The sequence below is a fragment of the Myxine glutinosa genome, chromosome 2 (assembly GCF_964187855.1).
Source record: "Myxine glutinosa chromosome 2, kmMyxGlut1.1, whole genome shotgun sequence".
NCBI lineage: Eukaryota > Metazoa > Chordata > Myxini > Myxiniformes > Myxinidae > Myxine > Myxine glutinosa.
In genome coordinates, this window is record NC_136262.1 from 84,758,851 (window position 1) to 84,778,432 (window position 19,582).

A 19,582-nucleotide genomic window follows, 5' to 3' on the forward strand; every position below is an offset into this window, starting at 1 on the left:
CTCGTATAACGCATTGTAACTCACAGTCACAACCAACAGAATTAAACAACTTATCTTCACTGTTTTTTCTTAGATGATGTTAATGTGGTAAAGAAAAGGACACCCCACCACAGGTCTATATGGATTGGACAGCTTGTGTTATCTGCCAGAGAAGTACCTCAGAGCAGCTTAAATGTCCACAAAATCGCCAAAGCTGTGATGCTTTATCAGTTTACAAGGCATTCTTCGAAAATGTCGAGGAATTCAAAACCTTGGATGCACTACCCGTGCGCATTGAGTTCGGGACTGATGCAACACCGGAACAGTTCCTTACAAACAAAGCCTCTTGGCATCGTTCATGCCACCAGAAATTTAACAATGCTAAACTCAAGAGAGCAAGAGATAAAAAACACATCAGACATCAGACACAACTACTCGCCGATCAATCAGGCAATCAGCACCGGGAAGCAAGGATGTTTGCATTTTTTGTGACCAAACCTCGATAACCAAGCTTCACGAGTTTTCAACATTCTCTGCAGATCAGTCATTGAGAGATATGGCACTTGAAATGCAAGACCAGCAAATGCTTTCAGTACTAGCGGGGGCAATTTGATTGCCTTGGAAAGTAAGTATCACATGTCTTGTCTCACGCAATACAGAAATCAGTACCGAACTCACCAACGGCAAATGAATACAGATACAAGCACAGACGTCAAACGAGCTAAAGCAAGAGCTTTTGCCGAGCCTGTATCGCACATAGAAAGTTTGATTGAGGATGGAACATTTATTTTCAAGCTGGGTGACCTCCATCAATTGTTCCAGACCAGGGTTATTCAGTTTGGCTGTGATAGTTCAGTGAACAAGACACGATTCAAAACCAGGCTCCTCCATCATTTCATGGATATGGGTTTACAAGAACAGTCAGATGGTAAAAACATAATTCTTGTATTTCCAGAAGGTATGCGTGACATGCTTAAACAGACTTTAGAGGAAGATAACTATGAATCAGAAGCTCTTTTTGCCAAGGTTGCAAAAATGTGCAGTAAATAATTTCTTGTGGAAGAGGGGTGTGCTTTTTCTGGAAATTTGACTAAGTGCCAGAGGAACAGCCTGCCCAACACGACACTGCTTGTGGCGATGATTCTGTATGGACCAACGGTTGATGGATAAATCGAATATCCCCAGGCATGTATTTCCATAGCACAACTGTTACTTCATAACTAGTCTAGTAGGAAGACTAGGTCCCTCTGCACCCCCGGAGATATACTTCTAATCAGTGTTCCTAGATTGGAAAAAATGTGTAGAAAATGACTAGCTATGGCCCCAAGCTGAAAAAATGTCCCACATACCATTTTTATGCAAATTACTGCTGCAAATTTTATGCAAAATTATGCAAATTTTATGCAAATTTTTGATGAGGAGTAGAGTTGAGGGGTCTTTGAGGGCTTCATCGAGGTGCTCTCGGTTGCAAGACTGGGTCATTCTGAGAAGCACAGCAGGGTCAGAGATCATGATGTTCTCCTCCTCAGTGAATCTCTCCATCAACAGCCTCTCCATTGCCTCACACACTGTTTTGAGGCAAAAGAGGGACTTTGCGTAGGCCTTTCCACTGAGAACACCTTTGAGAGATCCACTTGTTACTAGTTGTGCCTCAAAGAGAATCTCTGCATATCCAGAACCACGCATCTTGTGTCCAGTGAGCATCCCGATGTAGTTCATGGATGTGTGGAAGGGTCCAATCGTTACTACATGACTAGCAAATTCATTTGGCCAGCGCCAGATGATGGGAAGGGCTTTCATGCAGACACCCAGATCAAATGTATTCAGGACCCATCTCTGACCCACCTCAGCAGTTGCTGCCTCGGAACGCTTCAGTAGCTCACGAACAACTGCGTTGTCTGTGATCGGTCTGTGCCTGGTGCCTGCATGGCATGGCAATGGCCTGCAGCCTGTGCCTGGGCTAGGGGGTTTCACCTCTGCAACTGGTTCTCCCCCACCCAGCAAATCAACAGTCGACTACTGCACGCCTATCCACCAACCGATCACAGACAACGCAGTTGTTCGTGAGCTACTGAAGCGTTCCGAGGCAGCAACTGCTGAGGTGGGTCAGAGATGGGTCCTGAATACATTTGATCTGGGTGTCTGCATGAAAGCCCTTCCCATCATCTGGCGCTGGCCAAATGAATTTGCTAGTCATGTAGTAACGATTGGACCCTTCCACACATCCATGAACTACATCGGGATGCTCACTGGACACAAGATGCGTGGTTCTGGATATGCAGAGATTCTCTTTGAGGCACAACTAGTAACAAGTGGATCTCTCAAAGGTGTTCTCAGTGGAAAGGCCTACGCAAAGTCCCTCTTTTGCCTCAAAACAGTGTGTGAGGCAATGGAGAGGCTGTTGATGGAGAGATTCACTGAGGAGGAGAACATCATGATCTCTGACCCTGCTGTGCTTCTCAGAATGACCCAGTCTTGCAACCGAGAGCACCTCGATGAAGCCCTCAAAGACCCCTCAACTCTACTCCTCATCAAAAATTTGCATAAAATTTGCATAATTTTGCATAAAATTTGCAGCAGTAATTTGCATAAAAATGGTATGTGGGACATTTTTTCAGCTTGGGGCCATAGCTAGTCATTTTCTACACATTTTTTCCAATCTAGAAACACTGATTAGAAGTATATCTCCGGGGGTGCAGAGGGACCTAGTCTTCCTACTAGACTAAACAGTAAGAAAAGAACTCCTTCCGCAGCCTCAAGTTGTCGATACAGTACTGACAAAGAGCCTCCGCTCCCGGTATATGTCGGTATGAAGATACACGCTGCTACCAGACAAAGAACATTAGTGGAACACCTTGCCAATCTGGGTTTGAGCATTTCCTACAGTCATGTGCTTAAAATAGAAAATCAGTTGGCCCTATCCGCATGTGAGCAATTTAAGATTGATGGTGTAGTGTGTCCACCCAATTTAAGAAATGGTTTATTCACAGTCGGGGCTCTGGACAATATTGACCACGATCCGTCGTCTACTACAGCCAAGGGGTCGTTTCATGGAACTGGTATTAGCATTACACAATTCCCAACCCTCGATGATCCTGGAATACCTAGACCAACAATTATCGTTGAGAAAGACCCAGACACCAAACCACATCTTCCAGACTCGTTTGCAATAGTACAGGCATTAAATGTGAACATGTAATCCACACGAATCCCTGCAGTACAAACAACGCCACACAATGGGCCACTCGGGGAAGCGAAGTTCAAAGAAGATGAATGGGTGCAGCGTGCCATTACACTTCTCAAGAAGGATACCCTACAAAATGGCGATGCTTTATCTTGGGCAGCGTATCATGCATCCACTCAGCCCCCTCCGGCAAACCCACCAGCTATTACCGCGCTTCTACCTCTATTTGCTGAGAAGGCCGACACTCCTTCTATGATTAAGCACGGAATGGATGTTTTAAAGTCTGCCACAGAATTCCTCAACCCGGGCCAAATCCCGGTTCTAGCCTGCGATTGTCCCATTTTTGCAAACGCTAAGTATATCCAGTGGAATTTTCCAGAAACCCATGGAGAAGACAAACTCATTATCATGTTTGGCGGGCTTCATATTGAAAAAGCTTTGTGGAACACTCTTGGGGACTTTTTAGCAGATAGTGGCTGGACTAACGCACTCACTGATTCTGGCGTAGCAACGACTGGCAAGGCCGATTCATTTCTCAAAGCAGCCCACATCACACGAACGAGACATGCTCACCAAATGACTGCGTTGGTACTGTCAAAATTACAACGTGACGCATATGGGACTCATCTTAATTCCTCCGATGTAACAGATGACTTTAATAAATGGAAACGGCAAATGATAGAGAAAAGCCTAACCTTTCAGTTCTGGGATACTGTGTTCGCACAGAACTCGCTATCCTCGTCTTCATTCGTGCTCATAGAGAGAACAATTTCCATCTGTATGTCGAGGCTTTGGAAGTACTGATGTTTCTTTTCTTTGCTCTCGATCATTACAACTACTCTTGCTGGATTTCGGTACATATCCGAGATATGCAGTCGCTGCCTGCTGCCATACGTGAAGATTTCACCAAGTGTTGGGTGGTTAATGAGACAAATCACAGATTTTCTTCTCTGCCAATCGATCTTGTCCATGAGCAAGAAAATGCAAAGGTCAAGGGCGTCGGGGGTGTAATAGGCCTGACAGCAAACCCGAATACTCTTAGGCGGTGGATGATTTCCGGACCTGAGCGAGCTCGGCTGCTGAACAAACTCGAGAACACATATCTCGCGAGAACAAACCACGAAATAAATTACCACCATCACGAGGAGGGATTATTCACACAGGAATTGTTCAAAAACCAGACCAACGAATTATTAAACGTTATAACAGAGTACAGCAACCCATTTATGGATGAATGCCCCGAGCTAATCATGTTACACACACGAGACTGTGTGGATTAGTCTGTGGTAAACACAATTCGCAACATGGAACAGTTATGGGAGCTGCAGTACTACAAGTTTAGGAAGGAAGTACTTGACGAAAGATCGAAACTTATCCAATACCCCATTAAGAAAAACAACTTGCCACTTTTCAAATCGCCGAAACGAACAGTAAATTCAAAAGCGAAACAAATTGCTGCCCTTCGCAATGATGTAAACTTATTTGGGCGTCTGTATATAGCAAACCAGCTAAGGGAAAGTGACCCAGACCTCTTTTTCAGCCATGAAAATCAGCTCCATCCTCCATCACTGTCGGCATTTGGAAAACTTCGTACAGGAACGAAGTCTGACCTGCTTGACTGTTTGGACAGCAGCGAACAGCCTAATCCACCAAACCACTTTGACGTAAAAAAAAATCCTTGATGGTGCAGCAATTGTCCATAGTTTGCCAACTTCGTCTTCATCCACTTTCAAGGATTATGCAGAAAGTGTATTCAAACCGTTCATGCGGCAAGAGTTAGACAAGGTCAGTCGGTTACTTCTGGTCTGGGATCGATATTTACCGAATAGTATCAAAGAGTCAACACGTGATAAGAGAGGCTCTGGAATAAGAAAGAAGGTATCACCACAGACTAAAATGCTATCCAACTGGAAGGACTTCCTGTGAGATTCCAGGAACAAAGAGCGCTTTTTGCTTTCTTATCCCAGGTCGTTGATGGGGAAGAGTGTCCTCCTGACAAGGAAATGTACATCAATGCAGGTGTATTGGTTTGCTTTGACATAAATTATTTCCTAAACATATCTGAAAATTATATTCGATAACTTATGTTCCGTTTCTTTTTACTTTTCAGACCGCTCAGTAATATCCATCGGTAGCAGTGATCCAATGCCGGATTGTTCACACGAAGAAGCAGACACACGAATTGTAGTTCATGTAGTTCATGCACTGAAAAATGGCTCCAACAGACTTCTTGTAAGCACTGTAGATACGGATGTCATTGTCATCCGCATCAGTCCATTTTTCAAGTTGCTGGCACGTTATCCAGAAATGGATATATGGGTTGCATTCGCTATGGGAAAAGCCTTCCGTTATTACCACATCAACACTATCAGCAGCAGTCTCAGTGAGAAAACATCTCGTGCGCTTCCGTTGTTCCATGCCTTCAGTGGGTGTGACACAACTTCAAGTTTCTTCAACAAAGGAAAAGAGAGTTCATGGAAAGCTTGGAAAGCATATCCAATGGCTATAGAGGCTTTTAATACCATGGTCGACAAGCCATTTGATCCAGTGGAAACATCGTCCAGAACCTTTCAGATCATAGAATGGCTATGGTTGTCTTATATGATTAAACCAGCAATGTGGACATGGTAAACGAGGCCCGTCGAGATCTGTTCTGCAAGAAAAGCAGGAGTCTGGAAAACATCCCTCCTATGCAGATAAATACTCTATTTCGTTGTTGTATCAACAAACTTTTTCTCTCATGACAGCATTTTAATACTGTGATACGTCTTTGTAGAATGCCTTACATCAGCACATGAAAAGAGTCGCCTATCAAGGAGGGATCTGGACCACAAGTGAACAGTACGATCCACAGATTCCGTCTCCTGGGGGTTGGGGGTGGACAATGGAGGATAATAAGTGGTTACCAGTGTGGATAACTATCCCACAAGCAGCGGACACCTGTGCGGAACTCATAAAATGCAGCTGCAAGTCGGACATGGGCTGTTTTAGATGCAAATGCTCTAAAGCCGGACTACCATGTACTGACCTGTGCTGTTGCAAATGTCAAAAATAAGCTAATTATTTCCAATGGAATACTGTTCTGGCTCTTTTTTAATGGTCTTGCTTCCTATCTCGTCATTATAACTCTCATACTACAAATATGCATGTACTTCAATAAACACAAGGTTGCTGAATATACCAAAAATGTCATTTTCTAGCGAAATGACGTCATTCTGACGTCAAAATGACTCCATTCTAACGTCATTTTCGCTTCAATTTTTATAACACTTCGGTTGTCATCAGTGTACATGTATTTCATTAAAAACACAATTGCTGAACATTTGTACCTGTTTTTTCCTGTTGATAGTTCACAAAATGCCATTTTCGGCAATATGACGTCATAAACGACGCCATTTTAGCTTCAAGTTTAACGGAATGTTTGGAGCTTAGCTTTTTCTTAACAAGTGACCTCATGCAGGGATTGTGTAAAAAAATGGTGTTTTTGTCCAGCGTGTAACAATCCATTTACTAAGGTACCGGACTAGGGTGCACACTAGAGACTAGAGAGGAACGTAGGGTTACATCCAACACCAGACAAACATTACATTGATACGAAGACATGGCATTAAAAAGGAAGAAACAATTTAAAAAACAATGTTTTTTGGAATATTTCCTACAAACAATCCTTACCATTTCTCCCTCCCCTCCTGACACAAATTGATCGACAGCGCTGCGCTATCTACCGATGATACGCATCCATTGACAACACAGTGCGATCGGTCGATAGCACAAATCTATATCTATATATCTATATATCTATATATATATCTAATCTATATATCTAATCTATATATCTATATATATATATATATATGTGTGTGTGTGTGTGTGTATATATACAGTCACGTGAAAAAGTAAGTACACCCCATGTAAAGTTTTGACTTTTTCAGAATATTTCAACATGCAGCTATTTGATCTTCATTTAAACAATATTGATAGATAAAGGTGATATAATATAACAAATATCATGAAACATTTACATTTTGTAGTCCATTGTATTGTTGCGGTTTTGAGAACCCAGCACAGGTAACATCATTAAAGGGTTAAAGATAGCACCCCATAGATAGGCCACAAGCAACACGTAGGTCACCATAGGACATCAGTTATTTCATAATATGTGTTAGATAAGGCTATTCCCAATAGTTGAATCTGCGTTGTGTCAATCAAATAAGAAGTAGGCCCTTCCGTCCATTTTGCAGCCTCCCTCCAAGCGACGCCATTAAGCGCGCTCCCCAGTCTGTGCCCCATGGCCCTTTCCAATTTGGTGCGCTCCTTGGCCAGCAGCAGCCTTAGCTGCCCGTAAGCTCGCTCAACGCCGCCATAAGCCACGAGGTGAAGCCCGGAAAAAGGGGGCGGAGCGCCAGAGAGAAGGTGTGGCCACGTCACCCAGCTGTCAGGGCGGGGCCGGTAAGACCTAACCAGCCAACCAGGGCTGTAGTGACATCGCCTGATGGGCGTGGCTTTTGGGCTCGCGGAGCGATCGCTGGCTGGATTATAAAAGTGAGCGCACAAAGCCCTTTTACAGGACTTACTCGCTGGTGCTGATTACCAAAGGACTCGTTGGAAGGTTGGCTTTTGAGAGGACTTACCCGGAGAACTCGCGAGTATAAGGTCTGCTGCGATTTGAAGGGCTTAGATGGACTTACTGGGAGAGCGCACATTTCAGAGGACTGTAAGGAAGCGTGCTTGGATAAAGGACTTGTTGGAAGCGCGCTTGGTAAAAGGACTACTGTGATTTTGGAGAACCTACAGCGAAAGCGTGTGCTGACAGGACTTGTTGGGAGAGCGCACTGGTAACAGCACTGCGAGGACGAATGCGCTTGATCGTGGTTGAAAGAACTTGCACAATTAGCGCTTGCATACAGGACATTGGAGAGGTGGCGTTTGGCGCGAGTGTGCAACTATTACGTATGCCGCCAGGATACCAGCCTTCCCCCCGTGATATAATTGTCCGTTCACGTTACACTGTGAAGAGCTGCCTGCCGGGTTTTCCATCGCCTGGACCGGAGCCGGACTGGAGCCTGGACACACTGGTGACCATCAACCTGTTCCTCTACAACCCCCGTGTGAGTGTTTGTGTGTGTGAGATGGGCCCGTTTGTCCAGGGAATAAGTTAAGCCTGTAATTAAGACTGCCCTGTGTACTTCTCCTTCCTCTTTCTATCTTGTACATTTCTTTCATTTCCTCTTCTTTCTGTACATTTGTAATAAATTGCCTTGTTCTTCCTGGTGTCCTCTTATCCGATCGCATCAGTCTTTTCTCTCATTGGGTAAGCGTGGCACGATTCGGAACCACTATAATCGGGTCTAGTCACCTGTTAACAGCTCGGATCGCGGATTGCTATCCGCTCGGCATATTCCATCCATATCCATGATTCGAGCGGGAGTTATTCCCTCGTTTCCGGTCGGCATTAGTAATTAGATAGTAGCGAATCCCGAGGCCTAACAAACCCTACCTAATGCCGTGCCAGGAAGGACGTTATAACTTCCAGGACTCGCGTCGGGCAGATAAAAGGACAAGGGGATAATCCCCCCTTGATAAGGGGAGAGCCGATGTCGGAGATCCGTAACAGTATAATATAAATAAACATAAATGCAAATTTCGCATGTGAAAAAAGTAAGTACACCCCTACATTTATCACTACTTCAAATACCTAAAATTAGAATCAGGTGCACCAGCTCAGGTGCAAATGATTAGAACATTGTTCGAGAGGATCTTGGAGTAGCCTGTCTTATTTAAACCTCAGACATTTAGTTTGGTTTGCTCTTTGTTGTTGAAGTGTGTGGCGTCACCGTGCCTAGATCAAAAGAGATCTCTGGGGCCTTCAGAAAGAAGGTTATAGATGCCTACGAGTCTGGGAAGGGATTTAAAAAGATCTCCAAACAATTTGAAATCAATCATTCGACTGTCCGGAAGATCATCTACAAGTGGAGAAGATTCCAAACAACTGCCAACGTGTTCAGGCCAGGCCACCCCAGCAAGTTCAGCCCGAGAGCAGACCGCAAGATGCTGAAAGAAGTCTCTAAGAACCCCAGAATGTCATCACGGGACCTACAGGCAGCGCTTGCCGCTGTTGATGTCAAAGTGCACGAGTCTACCATTAGAAAGAGGCTGCACAAATTTGACCTACATGGGAGGTGTGCCAGGAGGAAACCTTTGCTGTCCAGAAAGAACATCAGGTCAAGACTAAAGTTTGCCAATGAACACCGAGGCAAAGACCAGCACTTCTGGAACAATGTGCTCTGGACAGATGAGTCAAAGGTAGAGCTATTTGGCCACAGTACCAGAAGACATGTTTGGCGAAAACCAAAGACAGCATTTGACCACAAGAACCTGATACCAACTGTAAAGCATGGTGGTGGAAATATTATGGTTTGGGCCAGCTTTGCTGCATCAGGGCCTGGGCAGCTCACCATCATAGAATCCACTATGAATTCTTCATTGTACCAGAGGGTGCTTGAGGATAATTTGAGGCCATATGTCAGAAAGTTGAAGGTTAACCGAAGGTGGACCTTGCAACATGACAATGACCCTAACATACCAGTAAATCCACCAAGGAATGGCTGAAAAGAAAGAAATGGCCAGATCTAAATCCCATCGAGATGTCGTGGGGGGATTTGAAACGAGCTGTGCATGCAAGAAACCCCTCAAACATCGCACAGCTGAAATAATTCTGCATGGAGGAGTGGGCAAAAATTTCTCCCAGTCGATGTCAGAGACTGGTAGACAGTTATAAGAAACGCCTACTTGAGGTTGTTTCTGCCAAAGGGGGCAATACCACCTAATAGAGCCAAGGGTGTACTTACTTTTCCCACATGCGAAATTTGCATTTATGTTTATTTAAATTATACAATGGACTACAAAATGTAATTGTTTCATGATATTTGTTATATTATATCACCTTTATCTATCAATATTGTTGAAATGAAGATCAAATAGCTGAATGTTGAAATATGTTGAAAAATTCAAAACTTCACATGGGTTGTACATACTTTTTCACATGACTGTATATATATATATATACCATATATATACACCATATGTATATATATATATAATATCTATCTTCTATCTATCTATCTATCTATCTATCTTCTATCTATAATATATAGATATATGGATAGATAATTATAAGCGTGAAAGGTTGTCTGTTTGTTTGTTTGTTTGTTCTGAAACAGCGTTGCCATTTCTCAACGGATCTTCACCAAATTTAGCACGGGGGTCCCTATGCACCACAGAATCACTGATGAACCAAAAAATTCCACCGCCCCCCACCCCCACAACCCCCCCCCCCCCCCGGGACCAAATTTGCCATTTCTCAATGCATCTTCACCAAATTTAGCACGGGGGTCCCTATGCACCACAGAATCACTGATGAACCAAAAAATTATACCGCCCCATACTCCCCCCCCCCCCCCCCCAGGGACAAAATTTGCCATTTCTCAACGGATCTTCACCAAATTTGGCACAAGGGTCCCCATGCACCACAGAATCACTGATGAACAAAAAAAACCCGACCACCCCCACCCCCAACCCACCCCCTGGGAGACCAAATTTGACATTTCTGCTCTGCCTCCAAATCAAAGCTATTTCATCCCAGGAAACTCTCTCATGGGATGTTTCAGTAGGCGATTGTTCACAGCCATTTGCAATAATGTTTACAAATACTGGTATTTTCAGTACAAAAGGTAAGATATAGTTATATTGATTTTGGTGTATGTTTTTCAGTCAATACGCATATTGTTTTTCACTCAGTGGTGTCATATACTACTCAACACTAACGTATGTTTTTCAGTCCATACGGATATTGTTCTTCACTCAGTGGTGTCATATACTACTCAACACTAACGTTTAAATACATTTGTGTTTTTCTCCTTTCTTACAGACAATCACTTCTCAGTAACTTCGTAAATGGGACCTAAGAGGCAACGTTCTGCAAGTGCAGATGCACATGCAATACAAGTACAACACAAGCGTTACGCCTAGGTCCCCCGTCGGTGAAGTGATGTGAGTTGACAAAGTGGCAGACGCAAGGCGGCCATCTTGGATATTTACGTGGCGACCCAATTTTCAATGGCGTTCTCCCTTATGCGTAGATACACCCACACACCAGATTAGAAGTTAGTACTTCGTTTATATTTCAAGATATTTCGCTCACAAGGTTCAGACATATATATGGTGGCGGCCATCTTGGATTTTGACGTGGCGACCCAATTTTCAATAGCGTTATTCCTTCTGCCTAGATACACCCACACAACAGATTAGAAGTTGGTAGTTCGTTTATTTTTCAAGATATTTCGCTCACAAGTTTCAGACATATATATGGTGGCGGCCATCTTGGATTTTGACGTGGCGACCCAATTTTCAATAGCGTTCTTCCTTATGCCAAGATACACCCACACACCAGATTAGAAATTTGTACTTCGCTTATTTTTCAAGATATTCCGCTCACAAGGTTCAGACATACATGGCGTCAGACATACATTCCGGCGGCCATCTTGGATTTTGACGTGGCGACCTAATTTTCAAAAGTGTTCTTCCATGTGCCTAGTTGCACACACACACCAAATTAGAATTCGGTCCTTCGCTTACGCACGCACGCACGGACGCACACATGGACGGAGGGGAAAACCATCGTCCCCCTTTCGCTCCGCGGTCCGACGGGGGACAAAAAGAGACAAAGAGAGTCCTCAACAGAGAGAGAAGCTCGACTTGCAACCCAGCGAGCCAGACAGGCACAACTGAGATCAGCTCAAACTCCTGCTCAAACACAAGCGCGAATTGCTGCACAGCAGACCAGACAGGCACAACTGAGATCAGCTCAAACTCCTGCTCAAACACAAGCGAGAATTGCTGCACAGCAGACCAGGCAGACAGCAATCAGGGCTGCAGACACTCCAGCCCAGACAACTTCGAGAAAAGCGGCTGATTTAGCCAGACATTCAGCAGCCAGGGCAGCAGAAACTCTGATCCAGACAAGAGCACGACTTGATGCACACCAGACAGCAGTGAGAGCAAGGAAGTGGCAGAACAAGAGGCTTGCTGCCTTTCAATATGACTCCTCCATCAACTATGAAGGTGATTCTATTGTTCACCTAGGTGGAATGCATGTCATCTGTAAACACTGTAGAGCAAAGAAGTGGAGGCTGAATCACCTGGAATGTGTTGTACTGGAGGCAAAGTGCTTCTCCCACCCCTCACAGAACCACCTGAACCACTAAAGTCACTTTTAGCTGGCAGCAACAGAGACACCCACCATTTCTTGGCAAATATACGAAAGTACAACTCCTGCTTTCAAATGACCTCTTTTTTTTTTCTTTTTTTTTTTGTATACATAATCGAGGTTCGTGAAAGAGCTAACATTTATCACACAAACAAATCAAACAGACAAAGAACCAAAGTATATAAAAAGGGGAGCGGTAGACAAGATGGGGAGAGAAGGCGAAGCACATAAACACAACATTTGTGAGGGACATCGGGAATATGTGGGAGGGAGAGGGCTTGGGGGAGGCGGCGTGGGAAGGGGGGGGGGGTGGGAGAAGTATAAGCACAAGGACACCAAGGACTTCAGGGAAATAAGTTGGTATTTCAAAAAAGAGGATTTGGGGTGAAATTAGCAGGGGTAGAAAGGATCAAGGTTTTGGATGGGGGAAGATAAGAGATGGTGGTGAACAGCTGTTTTAAAGACCTGGAGGGAGGGGTGGGATTGAAGGGAGTGGGGGAGTTTGTTCCAGAGGCGGGAGAAAAGAGGAATGAAAGAGTGAAGGTGAGCAGAGAGTCTTGATTTTGGAAGTTTAACCATAAGAGGGTTGCAGGCCGATCTTGTGCGACCTTTAGGAATATTTGGGGGACAGAACCCAGAGAGAGCTGGAGGAGCAAGGCCGGAGAGGAGTCGGTAGAAGACAGAAAGACCACCAACCTGCCTGCGGTGAGTAAGTGAAAGGCCCTCGGATGTAGCTTCATCACGGGAGATTCCAATGATTCTGAACGCTTTGGTTTCAACAGCATGAAGACGAGCTAGGTGTGAGGCAGCAGCACCAGCCCAGAGGGGAGAGCAGTATTCCATTGAGCTGCGGATGAAAGCCTTGTATGTGGTGAGGAGCTCAGGTGTGCCAAGGAAGGACTTTGCACGACGGAGGATGTCCAGTCGGCGACTGGCTTTGGAGGCCAGATTTGAAATGTGGTTTTCCCAGGAAAGATCATGGCAGATAGTGAGACCCAAAAGCTTGATTGACAGAACTTCTTGGAGAGGATTATTCAGAAAGTGGATGGGAGGGTTGTCCAGTCGGTCTTTTCGGAGAGACATCGTAAGAGTGTGAGATTAATTTGTCAGGATTGAAAGACATGTTCCACTTGTTTGCCCAGTCAGTGATTTTGTCCAGGTCTGCAGAGAGTGAGGAGGCTGCAGACTGCCGATCTGAGGGATGCGGAATGGAGCGGCAGAGAGTGGAGTCATCAGCAAAGAGATAGAGAGGATTTTCAAGAGAGTCGGAGAGATCATTGATGAAGACCAGAAAAAGCACAGGGCCCAGAACACTGCCTTGGGGAACTCCAGCCTGAACAGGAAGAGGAGATGAGAGAAACCCATTCAGGGCCACACGTTGACAACGACTAGAGATGAAGTCCACCAGCCATGCGTGGAGGTTTCCATGGATACCAAAGGAGGAGAGTTTGGTGAGCAGAGCGGGGTGCCAGACCATATTGAAGGCACGTGATATGTCGAAGGAGACAGCTCTAATTTCCTGTTTGGCATTGAGGACCTCCATCCATTGTTGAGACAGCAGAAGCAGCATGTCCAGAGTAGAGTGACCTGGTCTGAAACAAAATTGATGATCAGAGATCAAGCCATTGGAGAAGAGGAAGATTTCATATCCAAAGCAATGATGGATTCCATGACTTTGTTGATAATTGGGAGAAGGCTGATTGGTCTGTAGATGCTAGGATCTGTTTTTGCACCTTTTTTGTGTAAAGCGGTGATGTTGGCTGATTTCCAAGCAGATGGTAGTTGACCTTGAGCAAAAGAGAGGGTGAAGAGAACAGAGAGAGGGAGTGAAAGAGCGGAAGAACAGGATTTTAGGACCCGTGGGCTGATGCCGTCAGGTCCAGTTGCAGAATCAGAGTCGAGGGTTGACATAAACTTTTCCACCTTGTCAGGAGGAAAGGACACAGAGTCCAGGAGCAGCTGGGTACGACTGGGTACGGTGGGTACAGAGAGTGATGGGTTTGGGACACAAGATTTAGAGGCAAACACAGAGTTGAGGCATTCAGCTTTTTCACGTGCGGAGTCAGCTGTGTAGCCATTTGAGGTAAGGGAGGGGATGGAGGGGGAACAAACACCAGAAACAGATTTGACCAGATGCCACCAGGATTTGGAAGAGGGAGACAGATAAGAGAGTTCGGTCTTGAGAACAGAGAGATATTGTTTCCTGGCTCTCCTGAGGGTGGACACACACTTGTTTCAGGCTTGGTGAAAGGAAATGAGATTTCCTTCCGTTGGATTTGCTTTCCAGGAGACGAAGGCAAGTTGTTCTGGGCAACAGCCTCACCACAAGATTCCATGTACCATGGACAGGAGAAAGGGTATGACAACTGAAGACGAGATGGGATAAATCTGTGCATGAGAGAGAGCAATTTACTTTGGAAGAATTCCCAGGATGAGTTGATGTCAGAGGTGGTAGAGATGGGAGACCAGTCCAGATGATTGATGGCTGCTTGAAGACCGTGCCAGTTGGCCTACTACAAGTTTGGTACTACAAGTACCAAATTTGGTACCTTTACCTAATGAAGTCCTAAAGTTTCTTCAAATTTATTTCCTGGGTGATGAGCAGCAGCAGATACAGCAACGCTGCAGAAATATTACAACTGTCAGAGAGGAAATTGTGCTGGCCCTTCAGCAGATGCTCCATGCTCATAATAACTATGTTAAGAGTTTTCGCACTACTTTGCATAATCTAACACAGCCAAACTGGAAAGTAATCATCCATGCTGACAGAACTCCAACAGGACAGCATACACGGCGCTTTAATGCCCCTACTGTTTCGGATGTGGCTGTCCTCGTATCTGGACAAGAATTCAATCGGCGAGACATCATTCTCCAACAGCAAGATGACAAACTGATTCGTATTTCTGAAAGTAATAAGGCCTATGATGCCTTGCAGTATCCTCTCATATTCTGGAAAGGTGAGGATGGATATCACTTTGAACACCAAAGACTTGATGGAAAAAAGTGTCTGCCAATGACTTATATTCCTACCGAATTATGGTCAGACAAATGGACAGTCATATTTTGCTATATGGTCAGCTCTTCCACGAATTCATTGTTGACATGTATGCCAAGATTGAGTCTGAGCAATTGTGCTACATCAGACACAACCAGAAGAGATTAAGAGTGGAAAGCTATGTTCACCTTAGAGATGCTGTTGCAAATGATGGTCATGCTGCCAATGTTGGACAGTTGGTTATACTGCCCTCTTCCTTCACAGGGGGTCCTCGCTACATGCATGAGTACACACAGGATGCCATGACTTATGTTCGCTACTATGGTAGACCTGATGTGTTTATCACTTTTACCTGCAATCCTACATGGCCCGAGATCACAGCAGAACTTATGCTTGGTCAGACAGCCCAAGACAGGCATGATCTTCTTGCCGGAGTGTTTCGCCAGAAGGTTATTTCACTTATGAATCTCATCACAAAAGGTGCTGCTTTTGGAGATTGCAGATAATAATAATAATAATAATGCATTTATTTTATATAGCGCTTTTCAGGAAGCCCAAAGACGCTTTGACAGAGTGCAAAACATAATGCATAGCAAAACATAAAGACAATTGCAAAAAAAGAAGAATCAATAGGGAAATATTCAAAGCACAAAGGAGGGAGAAGGAGAGGAGATAGTCAGGGGTTAGATGCTGTGGGTTAAATGTTGAATGCAGTGTTGAACAGGTGGGTCTTGAGTGATGTTTTGAATGTGGTGAGTGAGGAGGAGTCTCTGATGGTGTGAGGTAGCGAGTTCCAGAGGGTGGGAGCAGCGATGGAGAAGGCCCTGTCCCCCCAGGATCTAAATTTGGTCCGGATGGGGGGGGGGGTCAGGAGGTTGGTACCAGCAGAGCGGAGGTTGCGGGTGGGAGTGTGTCTGGAGAGGAGGTCAGCCAGGTAGGATGGGGCCAGGTTATGGAGGGCTTTGTAGGTCAAGAGGAGGATTGTGTACTGGATTCTCTGGGAGATGGGGAGCCAGTGAAGCTTGTAAAGGACGGGGGTGATGTGGTCACGGGTCCGGGAATGGGTGAGTAGACGGGCAGCGGAGTTCTGAATGTATTGGAGTTTATTGGTGATTGTTGAGGGTGAACCATAAAGGAGGCTATTGCAGTAGTCCAGACGGGAAGTGATGAAGGCGTGGATGAGGGTTTCTGCAGCCACGGAGGAGAGGGATGGACGGAGACGGGCGATGTTTTTCAGGTGAAAGAAGGCTGTCTTTGTGATCTGTTTAGTGTATTTGTCGAAGGAGAGGGTTTGGTCAAAGATGATGCCAAGATTCCGGATGTGAGGGGAGGTGGATACTGGGAAACCGTCGATGTTGAGGGCAAAGTTATGGGTGGACTTGGTGAGCGTTTTTGGGCCAATGATGATTATTTCAGATTTATCACAGTTAAGTTTGAGGAAGTTGATTTGAAGCCAGGATTTTATTTCAGTGATGCAGTTTGTCAGGATAGAGTGGGTGGCGGTGGAGATGGACTTGGTGGAGATGAAAAGCTGGATGTCATCGGCGAAGCAGTGGAATTGGAGACCATGACGGCAGATTAAGTGACCGAGGGGGGACAGGTAAAGGATGAAGAGGAGGGGGCCAAGAACTGAACCTTGGGGGACACCTTTGGGGAGGGGAGCAGTGGGGGATTTGCAGTTATTGATGGAGATGAACTGACGTCTGTCAGAGAGGTATGATTTAATCCAAGAGAGGGTAGTGCCGGTAATGTTAAAGGTGGTTTCAAGTCGGGTGAGGAGGATGGTGTGATCGATGGTGTCAAAGGCGGCGCTGAGGTCGAGGAGGATGAGAATGTTGAGGTTGCCAGCGTCAGAGGAGAGGAGAAGGTCGTTGGTGATTTTGAGGAGAGCAGTTTCAGTACTGTGGTTGGAGCGGAATCCGGATTGGAATGTTTCATACAGGTTATTGGCAGAGAGGTGATGTTTGAGTTGAGTGGCTACAGCGCGTTCCAAAACCTTTGACAGAAAGGGTAGGTTGGAGATGGGTCTGAAGTTATTTAGGGTGTCAGGGTTTAGTCCAGGTTTTTTCAGAATGGGGGTAACAGCAGCAATTTTGAGGGATGGTGGGACGATGCCTGTAGACAGGGAGGAGTTTATTGTTGCAATGATAAGTGGAGAGAGAGCAGGAAGGGAGGCCTTGACAAAGCTGGAGGGGATGGGGTCAAGAGTGCAGGTGGCAGTTTTCATTCCGATGAGGAGTTCAGAGAGGTCAGTAGGGGAGACTGGGGAGAATTGAGACAGGGGATGGCAGGATAAGGGGGGGCAGGTGGTTTGAGGGGGAGCGGGTGCGGCGGTGGTCAAGCTGTTGTAGATGTTTTCAATTTTGCATTGGAAGAATGAAAGGAAGGAGATGCAGTTGTCTATTGTGAATGACTGGGTGGTGGTGTTCAGGGGGCTGAGGAGTTTGTTTATTGTAGAGAAGAGTGCTTTTGGGTTTCCGGAGCCAGAGTGGATAATTTGAGAGTAGTAGGCGGAGCGGGCGTGGGAGAGGGCATCTTTATAGTGTTGTATGTGGTCCTTGTAGGCCTGGGAGTGAACTGTGAGACCTGTTTTATTGCGGAGTCTTTCAAGTTGGCGAGCACGAGTTTTCATCAGGTGGAGTTCAGCGGTAAACCAGGGAGCAGAATGGGTGAAAGAAACTGTTTTGGTTTTTATAGGCGCAAGTTGGTCAAGGCAGGAGGAGAGAGTGTGGTTGTAGTAGTCAGTGAGGTCAGAAGGGGTGTGGAGGTCAACGAAGGGAGAAGTGGACATTTTTTCAGAGAGGGTCGATGAGAATGAGGCAGGTGAAAGAGCGTTTAGCTTACGGAAGTTGATAGTGCGATAATGCCTTGGTGCTGGGGTGGGGATGTTGATGGTCAGAGTGATGGCTAGGTGGTCAGAGAGAGTGAGGTCGGAGCCAGAGAGATGGTGCAAAATTAGTCCAGTAGAGCAGACAAGGTCCAAAATGTGACCACGGTTATGGGTAGGAAAGTTGACATGTTGAGTGAGGTTAAAGCAGGTGAGTAAATCAGTGAAGTCAGTGGTTAGCGTGGAGTCAGTGGAGTCCATGTGGATATTGAAATCACCAAGGAGGAGGATTGAGGGGGAGAGGGAACATAGCTGGGTCAGAAAGTAGGAGAAGTCAGACAGGAATGATGGGTGTGGTTTGGGAGGGCGGTAGACAACAGCCATGACTGACTGTGTGTGACCAGAGAGTTACATGTACTCCATTGAATGGCAAAAGCGTGGATTGCCACACATCCACATTTTGGTCTGGCTTAAGGATAAGATTCGTCCAGCTCAGGTAGATGATATCATCAGTGCAGAGATTCCAAATCCTACCGAGGACAAAGTATTGCACGAAGTAGTGGTGAAGCACATGCTCCATGGTCCATGTGGTCACATCAACACTCATTCTCCTTGCATGAAAGTGGGAAAATGCACGAAACGATACCACAGACCTCTTCTTACAGAAACTCAGACAGATCAGGATGGATATCCTTTGTACAGAAGAAGAAAGCCAGGTGATGGGGGCTTCACCACTACTCTCAAAGTGAAACAACAAGAAATTGTCATTGACAACCAGTGGTTGGTGCCCTTCAACCCTCTCCTTTCACGCATCTTCAAATCACACATCAATGTTGAAGCATGCTACTCAGTCAAGTCTGTCAAGTATGTCTTGAAGTACATCAACAAAGGTACTGCTCAGGCAGTCTTTGGTCTACAGAGAGAGGAAACCAAAAATGATGAGGTATCAGCATATCAGATGGGTCGTTACATCAGCAGTAATGAGGCTGTGTGGCATATTCTCAACTTTCCCATTCATGAACGCCACCCCAGTGTTATGCATCTTGAGATCCATTTGTAAAATGGGGAAAGAGTTTACTTCACAGAAGAAACCGCGCTGCAGCGAGCCCAGCAGCCACCTAGGACCAAACTACCTGCATTCTTTGCTTTGTGCAAACCGGATTCCTTTGCTAGAAGTCTTCTCTACTGTGAAGTGCCCAGATATTACACCTGACAAGAATGGAAAAAGGCATTTCAGCCAAGAAAGCAAGGTGCAACAATCCCTGGACACCCTCACATCAGATCCAGTCAAGTGTTAGGTCGTGTCTACACTGTTCATCCCAGCAACTCTGA

General features: G+C 45.4%; 1 protein-coding gene across 1 annotated transcript; it reads left to right on the top strand.

Moving 5' to 3' along the window:
* The first annotated feature begins 18,662 nt into the window (after nt 1-18,662).
* On the top strand, nt 18,663-19,310 carry LOC144890782 (uncharacterized). Its single transcript, XM_078772609.1, has one exon. It carries the CDS (start codon nt 18,663-18,665, stop codon nt 19,308-19,310), a length of 648 nt encoding a protein of 215 aa, XP_078628735.1.
* Nucleotides 19,311-19,582: the final 272 nt, after the last annotated feature.

Coding starts and splice junctions, on each gene's coding strand:
- LOC144890782 (XM_078772609.1), top strand. CDS start 18,663: ATGTACTCCATTGAATGGCAAAAGCGTGGATTGCCACACATCCACATT.